The 17400-nt window shown below is 30.8% G+C and overlaps 1 protein-coding gene across 2 annotated transcripts; it reads left to right on the plus strand.

Moving 5' to 3' along the window:
- Positions 1 to 1825: 1825 nt before the first annotated feature.
- On the plus strand, positions 1826 to 5411 carry LOC116850762. Of its 2 annotated transcripts, none has more exons than XM_032829400.1 (2): positions 1826 to 3230; positions 3685 to 5411. In XM_032829400.1, the coding sequence occupies exon 1, from the start codon at positions 1909 to 1911 to the stop codon at positions 3187 to 3189; it is 1281 nt and encodes a 426-aa protein (XP_032685291.1). In that variant the 5' UTR covers positions 1826 to 1908; the 3' UTR covers positions 3190 to 3230; positions 3685 to 5411. The 2 variants fall into 2 exon arrangements, with proteins under 2 accessions (XP_032685291.1, XP_032685290.1); XM_032829399.1 differs by having other exon boundaries at positions 3688 to 5411.
- Positions 5412 to 17400: the final 11989 nt, after the last annotated feature.

Genomic DNA, 17400 nt, shown 5'->3' on the forward strand with positions numbered 1-17400 from the left:
TTTTAGTTTTAAGAATCGATAAGTGTAAGTTTTTATACACTAAGTTGTTATACTTATGTTATTTCCGAAAACGGTATAAGTTCAACTAAAGAAGAAATTGATGCAATGTACAATTTATCAAAGTACCAAAATACGTTAGAGAAGTGCGTGGATTTATCGGAGTGTTCCGAAAGATTATTGAGAAATTTTCGTTAATAGTTAAAGTGTTATATGACTTGTTGCGCAAAAATGTTTCTTTTGAGTTGAATGAGAAAGCATTAGAGGTTTTGAAAAAGGTAAAGGCCAAATTAGTGTCGGCACTTATATTGTCTATAGGGTGTTTCATTTTAAGCGCACCAGGCTAATATTTCAGATACAGATACAGATACAGATAATATATAAAGTATTTTAGATAAAAAATACTTTAGACGAAAGTTATAAGGTTTAAAAGGTTGCATTTAATGGTAATATACGTTTGATTTTGACATTACCAAGATCAGATCAAGGTTAAATTAATTCTTTTAAATGGAACACCCTATTTTTCATTGTTACGCTCTCGTAGCTATAAGCGGAGGAACGAAGCGAGCCGCAATTCGCGTGTATCACGGTCGTGCGCCGGCCCAAGCGCTTATTTGCTCACACAAAACAATGAATTACTCGAAAACTGTTGCGAATTTCGCAAAATGATATTTACTTCTCTGTTCCGTTTAATCCGTTCTACTTTCTAATAATTTCTAATAATTTCTAATAATTTTTAATACTTTCTAATAATTGTGTCAAGAAAGGTTTCGGACACTATATAACTATATAAAATCAAGTGGCAGCATACAAAATAATCTATAATTAGCTACATGATCATATATAATTTTACGCTTTTATTCATAATTTTGTATAAGGCTGTCTAATGCTGCTTATGTATAATTTTATACATAATCCCTCACTAAATATAATTACATATAATTATTCATAATTTATATGTAAATATATACGACTATATAGCGGTTAATACTCCTCAACTGACTTTGGTTTGTGTGTGTCTTTTAATAAAATAATATATGCATATATAACTTAATCAATTCTTTAAATAAAAGCTCTGTTTTTTTGTTGAAAAGTATCCATATTGTTCGATAATGAAACATTAATATTTAAAACAGGATTTCCCAAAAACTTTTTAAAATTTTGATTATTGCGTAAATTGTTTTAATCGTTCTTTGTTCAAATTAATCATAATTATATTTTGTTGAAAATTGAGAAAGTCGGGTAATCATTAGTGTATTAATATATATTATACCAATATTTGTCGCACATTTAATGTTTATCCATCATTTCAATGATTACGAAAATAAATATAATATTCTATGAATACTATAACGATATATCATATTAGTCCTAAGAACACATAGTTAGAGCCATTAAGATCACCGTCTATCGCTCGATTATCAACATTAAGGAATATTAAGGAACCGTTGTCAGAACATGGAAAACTGATGGCTTCATAAAAATTATTTTTATTTAAGTGTTTAATTCACTTAAAGTGATCATTACCTTACTGAAATACTACAAGATTTGCTAGAAATTATCACAAATTTATTAAAGTACCTTTCTTGATAAACTTTGTAGTATATTTTCAGTCTTTCGACAAGGTTTTCATAAGGAATGTATTATATTGTTTTCCTACACTAACGAAGACCTAGATCGTCATATCGGTAGTTACAATTGCCGGCAGTTACATCTTGTCAACAAGTTTTTTGATACAAACATATTATATCCGTTATTATTGTTCCCTGTACTGTTATTGTTTAAATATCTATATCTAATCCATATAAATATTTCAATGACATTTCGTGAGTTGTCGAGTTTCGCGTATTATTTTGAAGTAAATATTATGAACAAAGTACTCATAAATGATAATTAATAAGATTTATAGCGATGAATAACAGAGAAGTACTAATTTTTAATGACCCATACACAGAAAACAAATACAACCAGTTTTTCAATCCAAACGTTTGTCATGTTTGCAAATGTCCCAGCAGAGACTTGATAACGTGTAATTTCTGCAAAATGATTTCTTACTGTTCCGAGGAGCACAAGGACATACATAGAAACTCACACTCAGAGATCTGCATAGCTATGGCAATTAGAATAACAGACAAATCATTCTCGGACACGCATCGTAGCTTGGAAGAATGGATAGAATCACGAAACGACGTTTTAGAACAAATACTGCCTAGTCTATCACGTTGCATATACCAGTACGAAAAGGAGATGATATTATGCGCAAAATCGTGTTGTGTGTGTTACCGACAGATAAACCTAAGTCCCTGCAACATTTGCTATTCAGCCAATTTTTGTGATGAGCACCAAACAGAATTTAGTGTATTACATAAGAAGGACTGCGGTGAACTGTTGCTATTACTGAACATGAATATGGCCGATATTATCCATATGGAAAAGCTTCAAAAAAAAAGGAAGTTCGGCAAGTTTCCTATTCAGAGATCTTTTCATGACAATATTACATTTATTAATAGCTACGTACTCAGCAAAGTTTCATCTTATCGTAGTAAGATGTTAGATAATCCGAATTCAATTCTTTACTGGACAACAGAGCAATATATATATTCTGATTTTGTATCCAGTCCGCTGACATTATACTACGCGTTGAAGAAATCAAATTTATTATCTGTTCCACTCAACGCATGTAAATACATTGTTCATCTTATAGACGCAAATAGAATAGATGTAATATCTTTGCAAACTTGGCATATTTTCTTACATTTCTTTAGAAGAATAAAGGAATTATATATTGTACTTATAAAATCGCCAATTTTCGAATCGCGCGATCTAGGGTCTGTTTGTTCAACGTGCCGTATGTATAGACAGAAACTTTATGTTAAAAATGTATCAGAAACGTACTACACGTATGTACGCTCAGAGTCATATGAGCCACCAAATGTGATTGTACTTCAAACTATTTCCATGGGAACATGGCTTGGATCTATAACAGCAATAATAGCCCAAAAGTGTCCGTTACTTTTAACCGCTGATACGAGAAGCACAGCGCAAAAGAATTTAAATATGATAAAAGATATAACAGGTGAAACTAGAAAATGCTTGTACAGAAAAAATAAATTCCGCGGATATAGGCCATATAGAAACTATGTAACTGGAAAATGTTATTACCGAAATGCGCATTTTATTATGTATTCATGAATCAATTTAAATCACATGATCAACCCAGTCAAAGGTTGAAGGTAATATATTGTTTGATTCTATCTTCATTTTGATATAGTTGATGATACTCAATTTTTAATAATATCCGAGAATATATAAGAAATTTTTTACTGGGGTATATTTTCAAGCGTAAACAGTATTTTGTTTCTCATATTTTCAAAATATATAATCACATTATTGTCTTACTATTATTGTCTATACTTCTATATATAACTCGCATACAAATTTCTGTTGTAATCTGTGAGTTGCCGAGCTTCGCGCGTTATATCGAAGTAAATATTATAAATAAAATACTCATAAACTGTTATTACTAAGACATATCGCGACGAGCATAGGCGAAATAATTACTTTTGATGAACCATAGAATACAAATATAATTAATTTTTCAATCCAAACATTTGTCATGTTTATAAATTGCCCAGCAGAAATTTGATAATATGTAAACAATGCTATATGATTTCTTATTGTTCCAAGAAGCATGAGGAGATACATGAAGACTCACACCTGGAACTTTGCAGAGACCTAGCAAATATCATAACAAACAAATCCGATTAGAACACATATCGTAATTGGGAAGAATTGAGAGAAAGGAAGTTTTAATAAATAGGAATCTGTCAGGCATATGTTCGCACGTAATAGATGTGATATTATGCGCAAAATCGTGTTATAAGTGTCACCGACAGATGAACATGAAACCCTTCGTCATTTGCTATGCAGCTAATTTTTGTGATTATCACCAAATGCTATTTAATCTAGAACATAAGGATCATTCCAAAGAGCTGTTACTATTACTGAACATTACTATCACCTTTATGAATATCAATATTTTGTAATTATGTCTAGATAAATTCACGTTCACCACATTTACTGATGCTAGACCTTACCATAACATGATTACATTTATTAACAGATATTTTGTCATGGAAGATTTAGGTAATAATGAAAAAAACTTTACTTGTCTATTTGAACTTTCTGGTCATTAGAACATTATATATTTTCGGATTATATAATTGGTCCTCTGACATTACACTACGCGTTACAGGAATAAAATGTATTATTTCTTCCACATCTTGCATATAAATTTATCATTTATATTATAAATACAAATCTAATGGACATAATATGTTTACAAGTTTGGTATATTTTCCTACATTTTTTTCCTTATATAAAGGAACTATATATTGTAATTATAAAATCGCCACTTCATCATTCGAATCCCACGATCTAGAGACTCCTAGGTGCGAAAAATATAATCAAAAAGCTTATGTTGAAAATATATCAGAGCCATATCACAATTATGCGCGCTTAATGTCATATAAACAACCAAATATGATTATAATACCTGACACAAATTTGTGTTTGATAAGAACATGATTTGAAACTGTAACAATAATAGTAGTACAAATTGTCTATTATTTTTAATCTTTAATGATGAAATTATAATGGATTTTAATACACAAAATATACAAGAAGTAACAGGTACAACAAGAAATCGGAGGTACAGAAAAAATAAATTCTGCGGTTGTAGACTATATAGAAGCCATGTGACTAGTGGATTGTGTTATCGAAATGCGTATTTCATTATTTATTCATGAAATTAAATCATATAACCGACCCAATCAAATGCTGAAGATCAGGAGTTGTTTGATAATTGCTTTTATTTTAATATGATATAATATTGTAGATACCCCTGTTAATTTTTAACGATATTCAGAGAAAAATAATATATCTCTTATTGTGGTATACATTCATTCGTAAATTAATAGTATTTTGTTTCTTATATTCCTGAAATATGTAACGCATATTTATGTGAGAAAGGTAATAGAATTATTGCACATCGTATTTAAATTTTATATTTCGCATACTATTCGCATACTATTCAGTAGTTATAGATACTATATTCCACAATTCTGTATTCAACTGTATGTAAGGTATGTATTGTTTTGTAAGGCGTTTCTTCATTGTCCGTGTTCTGCAGGTGATCGATGATAGATATAATTGCGATAGATTTTATATAGATTATATTTTTATATTCTTCATATTGTAGCTTATAACCAATATCTGTAACTCGTTACATCGACTTTTACAATTTAAATTAGGAAAATTTATCCAAAAATATAAAAGTATCTAAAACTATTTGTCTCTTAAAAATTATCACCGATTAATGTAAAATGAATACATGTGTAATTGTAGTTGCCAATAAAATGTGGATTTTTTAATAGTATAGATTGATTAGTAAATATATATTACGATACTTTCTCCTGTTGTTGTAAAAGTGTAGCATATTTACACTTTGTTTCAATACATTTTGAGCACTTTTCCAATGTATTCCTGAATATAAGCAATGATCTAATGAATGATAGAACTTAATTTCATACAATCATTTAATCAGTTTTTTCATTGTGTTGGCTATCGAGTAAAATGTATCGGAGAAAAATCTGTTATACTTTGTTGAAACAAAGTATAAATATAGTTCTATAGTATTACCCATTATATATCGCCACTGTTGCATTAGTTTCCAGGATTAACAATAAGTATAGCATAAAACAGCTTTCTGATCATATTATAAGGATACATTATGAGCAAAATGCTACAACTAGTCACACTGAGAAAAAATATATTTCATTATTTATTTGTGGGAGAGAAAGTATTATATTAATATAATATATTATATTATATTTCTAATATTATTAATATTATAATATTAATAATATTATTTTTAATATGCATCACAACAATTATATGGTAAGTTAGTTGCAGCTAAAGTTGTAAATTCTATCTATATATTATATATGTCTGAAAGACATCTTAGAGACGTCTGAACGATACTTTATTTGTTGCAGACGTCTTTATAATGTCTCTAAAATGTGTTTTAGATATTTGCGCTGTTTGGATATTTTCTTTTATGGTTGAAAAATTTTATATGTGTTAACAAGTGTAAAGCCGCCTCAACTCTTAATATATATGTTCTTTTTGTAGTTATTATTTAATTATATAAAAATTTTTACATAAATATTGATAGTCGCGTATTTATCTCCATATATTCATTAGAGAATCGTTATTCCATTGTTTTTCAAACAAAGATATTTCTGCAAACAAGTAACAAATTTTCTAATGTGTAATGTTTCTTAACAACATTTCTAATATTATTTCCAAAATGTATGTGTTATACAAGTAATAGCTATTTTACTGTTTTTCTAATGAAATTAAAGCAATTTTATTGTATGCATTATATTTGCCATATTGTTTCTGTCCACTAACGAATACGTCTACTCGGTTATATTCGCAATTTATCTTGTCAACAACGTTTTCGATACGTCCAAACATTCTTGTATCAGTTATTAGTGTCCCTTGTATTATTATCCGCTAAACATCTATATATAACACGCATACATATTTCTGTTATATTCAGTGAGTAGCCGAGCTTCGCGCATTATATCGAAGTAAATATTACAAATGAAATACTCATAAACGTTAATTACTAAGACATATCGCGATGAGTGTTGGCGAAATAATAACTTTTAATGGACCATACACAGAAAAGAATTATAATCGATTTTTCAATCCAAACATTTGTCATGTTTGCAAATTGCCCAGCAGAAACTTAATAACGTGTACTAAGTGCTATATGATTTCCTACTGTTGCGAGGAGCACCAGATGTTACATAAATATCCGCACTTGTATATTTGCGGAACTCTTGTAAGGCAAATAACAAGTAAATTGGATCAAAACGCATGTTTCAATTCGAAAGAATGGACAGAATCACGGATCGAAATTATAAGAAAATTATATCTGCCATTACATGTGCACGAAAAGGATATGATATTATGTGCAAAATCGTGTTATAAGTGCCATCGACAAATAAACCTAAAGCCATGCGTCATTTGCTTTTCAGCTAATTTTTGTGATGATCACCAAATGCTATTTAATTTAGAACATAACAATAAATGTGAACAGCTATTAATATCACTGAACATTAATATCGCCTGTATAAATAGCAATATTTTACAATTATGTCTAAGCAAACTTACGTTCACCACATTTCCTGATGCTAGACCTTATTATAACATGATTTCATTTATTAACAGATATTTAGTTAGACAGGATGTAGATAAAAGTAAAAGAAGAAGCTTGTTTGACCGATTATCCTGGTCATTAGAACATTACATATGTTCGGATTATGTAACCGGTCCTTTGACATTACACTACGCGTTACAGGCATCAAACTTATTATCTCTTCCATGCAATGCAGGTAAATATATTGTTCATGTTATAGATGCAAATGAAACAGATGTAAGGTGCTTAAAGGTTTGGCATATTTTCCTACACCTCTTATCTAATATAAAAGAACTATATATTGTATTTATAAAATCGCGCCCTAAATTCAAATCGCGCGAACTAGGGTCTGTTTGTCCAAGGTGCAGTAAATATAAACAGAAACTTTATGTTGAAAATGTATCAGAGCCGTACCACAATTATACGCTCTTAAAGTCATATATACAACCAAACGTGATCGTAATATTTGACACAGATATGTATTCGATTCGAACATGGTTTGAATCTATAACAACAATAATAGCACAAATGTGTCCGTTACTTGTAACCGTTAATGACATAACTAGAATGCATGAAAATGTCAATAGGATACAAGTAGTAACAGGTACAACCAGAAATTGTTTATATGGAAAAAATAAATTTCGCAGCTTGAAGCCAAACAGATGCCATATACCTGAGGAGTTCTATTTTCGACATGCATATTTGATTATATATTCATGAATTTAAATTACATATCCGATCCAATCAAAAGCTGAAGATCAAGAATTGTTTGATCGTTGTTTTTATTTTAGTATAGTATAGTATTCTAGATGCTCTGGTCAATTTTTAATTATATTCGGGAATAAATAATAAATTTCGTACTGAGGTATATATTCAGTCGAAAATTTATAATATTATGTTTCTTACTTTCTTGAAATATGTGAAACATATATATGTGAGGCAATAAAATGATTGCATATAATATCTTAAAATGTTACAATTCATGTACTATTCGCAGACTATTTCGTAGTTATAGATATTATATTCCACAATTATATATTCACCTATGTGTAATTGTATTGTAAGTCTCCTTTATTCATCGTCCATATTCTGTTGGTAAAATAGGTGATAGAAATAATTGCGATATATTTTATATGGATTATATTTTTATGTTCTTCATATTGTAACTCGTAAAAAACATCTGTAGTTCGTTACTTCGACTTTTATTTAAATAATATAAAGTATCAAAATTTATCAAGAAGTATAAAAGTATCTGAAACTATAAGTCTCTTACGAGTTATCACCGGTTATTGTAAATTGAATACAAGTGTAAGCATAGTCGCTAATAAAAGATGGATTTTTTAATAATATACATTCATTAGGAAATTTATATTATGTTTCTCTCTCTCCTGTTTTTGTAAAAGTATGGCATGAGTACACTTTGTTTCAATACGCTTTAATCACTTTTCCGATGCATTCCTAGAAACAGCTAATGATCTAATAAACAATAACATTTAATTTAATGTAATCACTTCAAAAAAAGTTCTTTTATTGTGTAGATCGGTTATGTTCAAACATGTATAAAAAAAATAGTGTATACTGTGTTGAAACAAAGTGTATATTTGAATCTATAATTATATCCGTTATGTATCGCCTATTGTTGAATTATTTGCCACGATTAGCATAAAATAGCTCTCTGGATACATTGTAAAGATGTGTCATAAGTATAATGCTACTAGTCACACTAAAAGAAAATATATTTAATATTTATTTGTGGGAGGTAAAGTATATTGTGAATAATAAATGTATAGAAATAAACTTTACTTCGCATAAATAAATTTTTTTATCCCACAAATATGTTTTCAAGTATTTGTTTTCAATGCATTTGCCAACTAGTCAGAGCTACTTGGCAACACTAATTTGCATATGATCTTTGAAGTTAAATTACGAGACTGTAGTCAGTAAAAAGTATGGCCATCGAATGATGGAATATTTGTATAGAATATCATGCGATAAAAGGGACGCAGACAATGACCTCTACTAACAAAAGTAGATCATCAGTGGCACAACAAATGAAATGTCAAGTTCCTTAAGATAATTTGAAAAAGATTACCGAATCTTTTTAGCGAAATAAGAAAATTGAATGCCACAATTTTCTTCTTGAATCAAATAATAAATTTATTTGTATGTGTGTAGGTGTGAAGAATTTAGTGCACGCATTTATACATCACACAGTTTATACACCATACGACACACATTTATATATCATACAGGATGTTCTAGATTCACCTTCGCAACGTTTGTGAGAACAGAAAACAGGCTGAGATGAACATAAATGTACTATAACATTTCATAATATTCGTAATAAATCTCGAGTTTTTAATTAAAAAGTGTGGTGAATAATTTTGCGCGATATGGTAGATTAGGTATAGTGGCACCGTCCACCGTTTTATATTTTATATGTTAAGTCAAACGGAACAAAAAGGTCCTCTACCATTTTGCAAGTGACTACATTGATTTTTAGACATTAATTAAAGAAGATTCATTATTGTACACAAACATATAACAATTTTTTTCATTAATAACTAAAAATTTTTGTAGTTATTTGCAAAATATTAAAGGACTTTTATACAGTTTTACTTAATGTATAAGCATACGATAGCACACATCTTTATTACAATCCATCTGCCATATCGCACCTAATCGTTCACCAATCTTTAACTTAAAAATTGGACGAAAATATTAATTCAATAATTAATATTTTAATATATTCTGCACACATCATATTAGTACAACGAAAATGTTTGTTTCAATTTTCCATAGAAGACATCGCATATATATCGGAAATGTAATATATCAAAAAAAATTCTGATATATATTGTATCTATGTATATAATATATAATTTTTTATATACTGTTGCATAAAGATGCGAAACTTGTATATTATGATTACTCGATAAATAATTTGCTTCCAGAGTACAATAAAACTCCACTTATTTTCAAAATTGAAGCAAATGCTCTTTTGACTAATACAGTATGTTATATTCTCCATTGCAATTTGTGTTTCCATCAATTTTCAATCGCACACGTAGTACACGTACAAGCCTAGCCTGGTGATGAGACAATCCGTATCACGACATACATTGTTCGCTTGTAACATATCGTTAAAATTCCGTTAAGGTTTTGTCTCCGAGTCGAAATTTTAGCACAGTCTTTGACATGAACTACCTAACTTCTGTATTTGAAGGATCTGAAAGATCAGCGTATGATTCTCTTATAAATAGCTATTTGCAGCTTTTCGAAGTTAAATTTATTGATTACGGTAAATTTTTAGGTTATTTACTTAGTGCGAGGTTTAAGTAACTTGCAGATATAATTTAGTTTACTTCAAATGACCTTTACAGTACATTACCGAAATACTTAAAGTTTTGTTCGAAATTACTACAAATTTATTAAAATATCTAAGCAATACGTATATCTAGTTCGTAATAGATTTTAACGGACAACACACAGAACACAAACATGCAAAGTGTATTAAATACTGTAAAACTTTTGTAGGAAACATTTTTTCATATACCTCATATCTTAGGAATTATTCTGTAAAAATGAAAAAATTTAGTTTCTTCAAAGGGCTGTTTTCTAAACCTCTAAACCTCGAGATAAGCCAATATAAAAAAATATGGGTCTCTTATTTTTTTATGTCCTACAACATATCCAAAGCGCATCAAAATCAGTGAAAGATAATTGTGTCAGGTCCCTTGTAAGAAATATTTTTATATTAACGACTAGAACACGTCTCGATGATCAAGAGAGCCTTGCAGTTCTGGATGTCCACGCTGTTTGGATAAGCCCCGCATAAGAAAACGCGAAACAAAGCGAAAGTACGCAAGATCTTAGTGGGAAGATCGCAGAATGCAGTGTTCGGCGATCAATGAAAGAATAATGCAATTATAATCTTAAAGTTTGGAGAAAGTAAACTCCACAATTTTGTATATATATATGTGTATATATATGTGTGCGCACGCGCGCGCATGTATATGTTTATGTATAGACCATACAGAGTTTATGAAACTAATGAGACCTTTTATTGAAATGTACATTTCATTATGTGTTTATGAATTGAAATTAGATTAACAACCCGATAAAATCGATGCGCAGTGTATGATTTTAAGTTCAATAACATTATTGTTTATGATGTATAAAGAAGTCCATTGTACCATCTTTCGGTTATGTCCTAAAATGCATTGGAGAAAACAAGTTCTTATCTTATTAAATCAAAGCATTCATGTAGTAGTATAATAATTGTACTGAATATGTTTCCATGCTTTTTTCAACGTATAATAAAAATTGTATGGGCAATAACTCGATCATTATAGTATCAATGCTGTTATAAGTTTACAATTTCACGCGGAATATCATACGCATCACGACGATTATATAATAAGTTAGTTGCGACCAGGGTTGGTAACGTTACTTTATAAAAATAACTCGTTATCGTTACCATTATTTTCTCTAAAATATAATTCGTTACTACATACAGTTACTCGTTACAAATTTTAATAAGTAACTCGTTATAGTTACTGTTATTTAAAAAGAATTGAATCATAAATTTTTTGTTACTTTTTTAAATGTTAAAATAAGACAAATTATGAATTTGATGAAGAAAAATGGACGAGAAAGGGAGGGAAAGAGAGATTTATATGAAATATAGATATGAGATAGAATAAATTGAGATATAGATATATCTGATATACAGGGTGTCTCGCCACTACCGCATTATCTCTTCAGGACGGATTATTGAGGTAATTTGAAGAAAAAAATCCTAATGCAAAAATGTCAAGGCTGTAATATTTTTCAAATTATAAACGATTAAAGTTGACCAATTATATTGGCTAAAGTACACGCGCTCAGGCACAGTACAACACACAATGGTACAGGTGCATGCACAGGTGCATTCTCACATAAATGAGAATTTGCATAAGATATGAAATTAGTTGTAATTAGTTGTAAATCCCTGAAAGAAACGTCAAATGTGTGACAGCTTACTGATTCTCATAAATGTATTGTGTGAATACATAAATGTATTTTATTCATAACATTTTGACGAGATTGTTATTATTTGGGATATATTTATTTAAATAATAGAAAAGACAGATTATTATTACATATATTGTTGTATGTATAGAACTTCCGTATCAATATTTGAAAAAGGGACGACATGTGCATGCACCTGTACCACTGAGTGTTGTACCGTATCTGAGCGCGTGTACTTTAGCCAGTATAGGGGAAACCGGATTAAGTTCGCAAATCGTTTCGTTCACGTACTTATTGTGAAACAAACAGTTCGAGTGGAATTATAAAACATTTCGTTTAGTGTAAAGATACTTATCTCCAATTTTCATTACAATCGCGCAAATATTACAAGTAAAAGAAAAAAAAAACTGATTTGAGGTCAGTTGAGTAAAGTTTTAGACGTCTCGAAATATTCTCCTTGCATTTTCTATCGTGAATGAATGAACTGAAATTATGTAATCATCTCTAAAAAAAGGCATGTAAGAGATTTAATTGTTGCTGCTTTTCCGCGATGCTGATTGGTTTTCTCGCTTAGCTCATTTCATGTGGGCTTCATGTCGTTTGCGCCTGTCAAATTACTAGGCAAATAGTTGTTATCGCATTGGTTAGGTCATGAAAAAAAATATAGAAGAGATATGTCTCTCCCTGTCTCTCCCTACCTCTCCTGTCTTTCCCTATCTCTCCCTGTCTCTCCCTGTCTCTCCCTGTCTCTCTGCGTCTCTCCCCATCTCTTCTTGCCTCTCCCCGTCTCTCCCTGTCTCTCCTTGTCTCTTCCTGTCTTTCCCTGTCTTTCCCTGTCTTTCCCTGTCTCTCCCTGTCTCTCCCTGTCTCTCCCCGTCTTTCCCCGTCTTTCCCCGTCTCTCCCTGTCTTTCCCTGTCTCTCCCTGTCTCTCCCTGTCTCTCCCCGTCTTTCCCCGTCTTTCCCCGTCTCTCCCTGTCTTTCCCTGTCTCTCCCTGTCTCTCCCTGTCTCTCCCCGTCTTTCCCCGTCTTTCCCCGTCTCTCCCTGTCTTTCCCTGTCTCTCCCTGTCTCTCCCTGTCTCTCCCCGTCTTTCCCCGTCTTTCCCCGTCTCTCCCTGTCTTTCCCTGTCTCTCCCTGTCTCTCCCTGTCTCTCCCCGTCTTTCCCCGTCTTTCCCCGTCTCTCCCTGTCTTTCCCTGTCTCTCCCTATAATTATTAATTAATTAAAGTATATTTTAATTTAATTTAATTTTTATTTTATATTTTTTATTGTTTTTTATTAGCTATATGGCGCGCGTGTAGCGCGCGCATATATTGTTCTAGTATTAGTTAAAATGAAGTTTGTTGAAGATATATGATACACTGTTTTGTATAATAATAGTGAACTTTATTCTTAAAATTATTAAAATCGCAGAAATAAGCAGATGGGGTAGGTTCGCTAATTTTTCTGGATGGTAACACTAATGAACTGGTGCGCACTGGTGTAGCTACGCGCAAAGAATAGGTTAGTAAACACATAACTCACAATGCATAGTGATCATAGGATCATAGGACACAATGCAACGCGAACATATAGTGATGTATGATATATAGTGATGTTACAATTGTTCATTGACTTTAGTAATAAGTTAAGTTGTACATTTTATCTCATTGTATAATTTATTGATTTAACATTCTTCAAAGTGTATTATTACATGTATTTTATATAATGCTGACCTAGCCCGAGCTGCTAGCGTGCCTGCCCCGGTAACGGAGCAGGTATGCCTGCTTATTGCGTGTTGATATTATTATTACAGACAAAACTATACAGTTTACAGCATCGTCAAAATGTAGAAGAAGGTTGTGTCTATTATTATTATATAACCAATTGAAACAATTAAATATATCAAACGGTTTGTCATTGAAATTCGAAAAAATTAGCGAACCTGCCCCGGTCTTTCCTAATTGGTCAATTTTAATCATTTATAATTTGAAAAGTATTATCACCTCGCCATTTTTGTATTAGGATTTTCTTATTCAAATTACTTCAGGAATCCGCCCTTAAGAGATAATGCGATAATGACGAAACATCCTGTATATCTGAGATATATCTGATTAGATATCGCTCGTCGCATATCGCGTCTCGCGTCGTGCATCGCAACTGGTCTGTGAGACCATTAGCGATTAGCAACGAGCGATGAACGATATTCCATCAGGATTCTGCTTTAAAAAGAAAAAAGAGTTCTTATTAGATATCGCTCATTGCTCGTCGCTAATCACGTCCAGTGTACAAGACCTAACGCATAGGTTAAGACATAACGAAAGTGACTAATCACAGTCATGATTGCAATCTGCCAGATTGAGGATAAATTATGATTGGTCATTTTGCTTATTGCTACTGGCTTATAGACCGAATTTAATAGATTTAAAACAAAAAAATAACTATTAGAATAATTAAAATAATTATTAATAACAAATTAATCGTTATCGTTACCGGATAAATGTAACTACGTTACCGTTACCGTTACAGTTACCGATCAAAAAACGTAACGCCGTTACCGTTATAGTTACTAAAAAAAAGTAAGTGTAACGGTAACGACGTTACAAGTAACTCGTTACTTCCTAACCCTGGTAGCGGCTAACGTTGTTAATTTTATCTAAATATATCCTAAATGAAAGATATCTTAGAGACGTCTGAACGATACTCTATTTGTTGCAGATGTCTTTATAATGTCTCTAAGATGTATTTTAGACATTTGCGCTATTTCGATATTTTTTTTTATGATTAAAAAAATGTATATGTGTTAACAAATGTAAAGCCGCCTCAAGTCTTAATATATATATTTTTTCATAGTTATTATTTAATTATGTGAAAATGTTTACATAAATATTGATAGTCGCATATTTATCTCCATATATTCATCAGAGAATCATTATTCTTTTGTTTTTCAAACAAATATAATTCTGCGAATGAATAACAAATTTTTATTAAATAATGTAATATGTTTTTTAATAACACTTATAATATTATTTCCAAAACGTATGTGCGTTATACGAGAGATAGTTATTTAATTGTTTTTTTAATGAAATTGGAGCAATTTCATTGTATCTATTATATATGCCATATTATTCCTCTTCGCTAACGAATATTTCTAGATGGTAACATTCGCAATTACAATTTATCTTCTCAATAACTTTTTCATTATAAACAAACATTCTTGTATCCGTTATTAGTGTCCCTTGTATTATTATCCGCTAAACATCTATATATAACACGCATACATATTTCTGTTATATTCAGTGAGTTGCCGAGCTTCGCGCATTATATCGAAGTAAATATTTCAAATAAAATACTCATAAACGTTAATTACTAAGACATATCGCGATGAATGTTGGCAAAATAATAACTTTTGATGGACCATACACAGAAAAGTATTATAATCGGTTTTTCAATCCAAACATTTGTCATGTTTGCAAACTGCCCAGCAGAAACTTAATAACGTGTATTAAGTGCTATATGATTTCCTACTGTCGCCAGGAGCACCAGACGTTAGATAAAAATTCGCATATGTCTATCTGCAGAACTTTCGCAAGGGAAATAACAAGCAAATTGGATTGGAACATATGTTTCGATTCGAAAACATGGGCAGTCGATCGGATCGAAATTATAAACAAACTAAATCTATCATTGCATGTGTACCAAAAAGATATGATATTATGTGCAATATCGTGTTATCAGTGTCACCGACAGATAAACCTAAAGCCATGCGTCATTTGCTATTCAGCTAATTTTTGTGGTGATCACCAAATGCTATTTAATCTAGAACACAAAAATAAATGTGAACAGCTGTTAATATCATTGAACATTAATATCGCCTGTATAAAAACCAATGTTTTACAATTATGTCTAAGCAAACTCACGTTCACCACATTTCCTGATGCTAGACCTTATTATAACATGATTTCATTTATTAACAGATATTTAGTCAGGCCAGATCTGGATGATATTGAAATAGAAAAAGGCTTGTCTCGCCGATCTTTTTGGTCATTAGAAGATTACATATGTTCGGATTATGTAACCAGTCCTTTGACATTACACTACGCGTTACAGGCATCAAACTTATTATCTCTTCCATGCAATGTAGGTAAATACATTGTTCATGTCATAGATGCAAATGAAACAGATGTAAGCTGCTTAATGGTTTGGCATATTTTTCTACATCTCTTTTCTAATATAAAAGAACTATATATTGTATTTATAAAATCGCCAAAATTCGAATCGTGCGAACTAGGGACTGTTTGTTCAAGATGCTGTAATTATAATCAGAAACTTTATGTTGTACATGTATCAGAGCCGTACCCCATTTATAGGCACTTAAAGTCATATATACAACCAAACGTGATCATAATATTTGACACAGATATGTATTCAATTCGAACATGGTTTGAATCTATAAGAACAATAATAGCACAAATGTGTCCGTTACTTGTAACCGTTAATGACGAAACTAGAATGCATGAAGATATCAATAAGATACAAGTAGTAACAGGTACAACCAGAAATTATTTTTGTGGAAGAAATAAATTTCGCAGCTTGAGGCCAAACAGATGCTATATACCTGAGGAGTTCTATTTTCGACATGCATATTTTATTATATATACATGAATTTAAATTATATATCCGATCCAATCAAAAGCTGAAGATCAAGAATTGTTTGATCGTTGTTTTTATTTTAGTATAGTATAGTATTCTAGATGCTCTAGTCAATTCTTAATTATATTCGGGAATAAATAATAAATTTCGTACTGAGGTATATATTCAGTCGAAAATTTATATTATGTTTCTTACCTTTTTGAAATATGTGAAACATATATATGTGAGGCAATAAAATGATTGCATATAATATTTTAAAATGTTACAATTTGTGTACTATTCGCATACTATTTCGTAGTTATAGATATTATATTCCACAATTATGTATTCACTTATGTGTAATTGTATTATAAGTCTCCTTTATTCATCGTCTGTATTCTGCTAGTAAAATAGGTAATAGAAATAATTGCGATATATTTTATATAGATTATATTCTTATGTTCTTCATATTGTAACTCGTAAACAATATCTGTAGTTCGTTACATCGATT

This window comes from Odontomachus brunneus, unplaced genomic scaffold (genome assembly GCF_010583005.1).
Source record: "Odontomachus brunneus isolate Ranch 3 - 2012 unplaced genomic scaffold, Obru_v1 Obru_scaffold_154, whole genome shotgun sequence".
In the NCBI taxonomy this organism is placed as follows: domain Eukaryota; kingdom Metazoa; phylum Arthropoda; class Insecta; order Hymenoptera; family Formicidae; genus Odontomachus; species Odontomachus brunneus.

What these genes read in the sequence shown, in the direction of transcription:
- LOC116850762 (XM_032829400.1), top strand. Translation starts at nt 1,909, where the DNA reads ATGAATAACAGAGAAGTACTAATTTTTAATGACCCATACACAGAAAAC.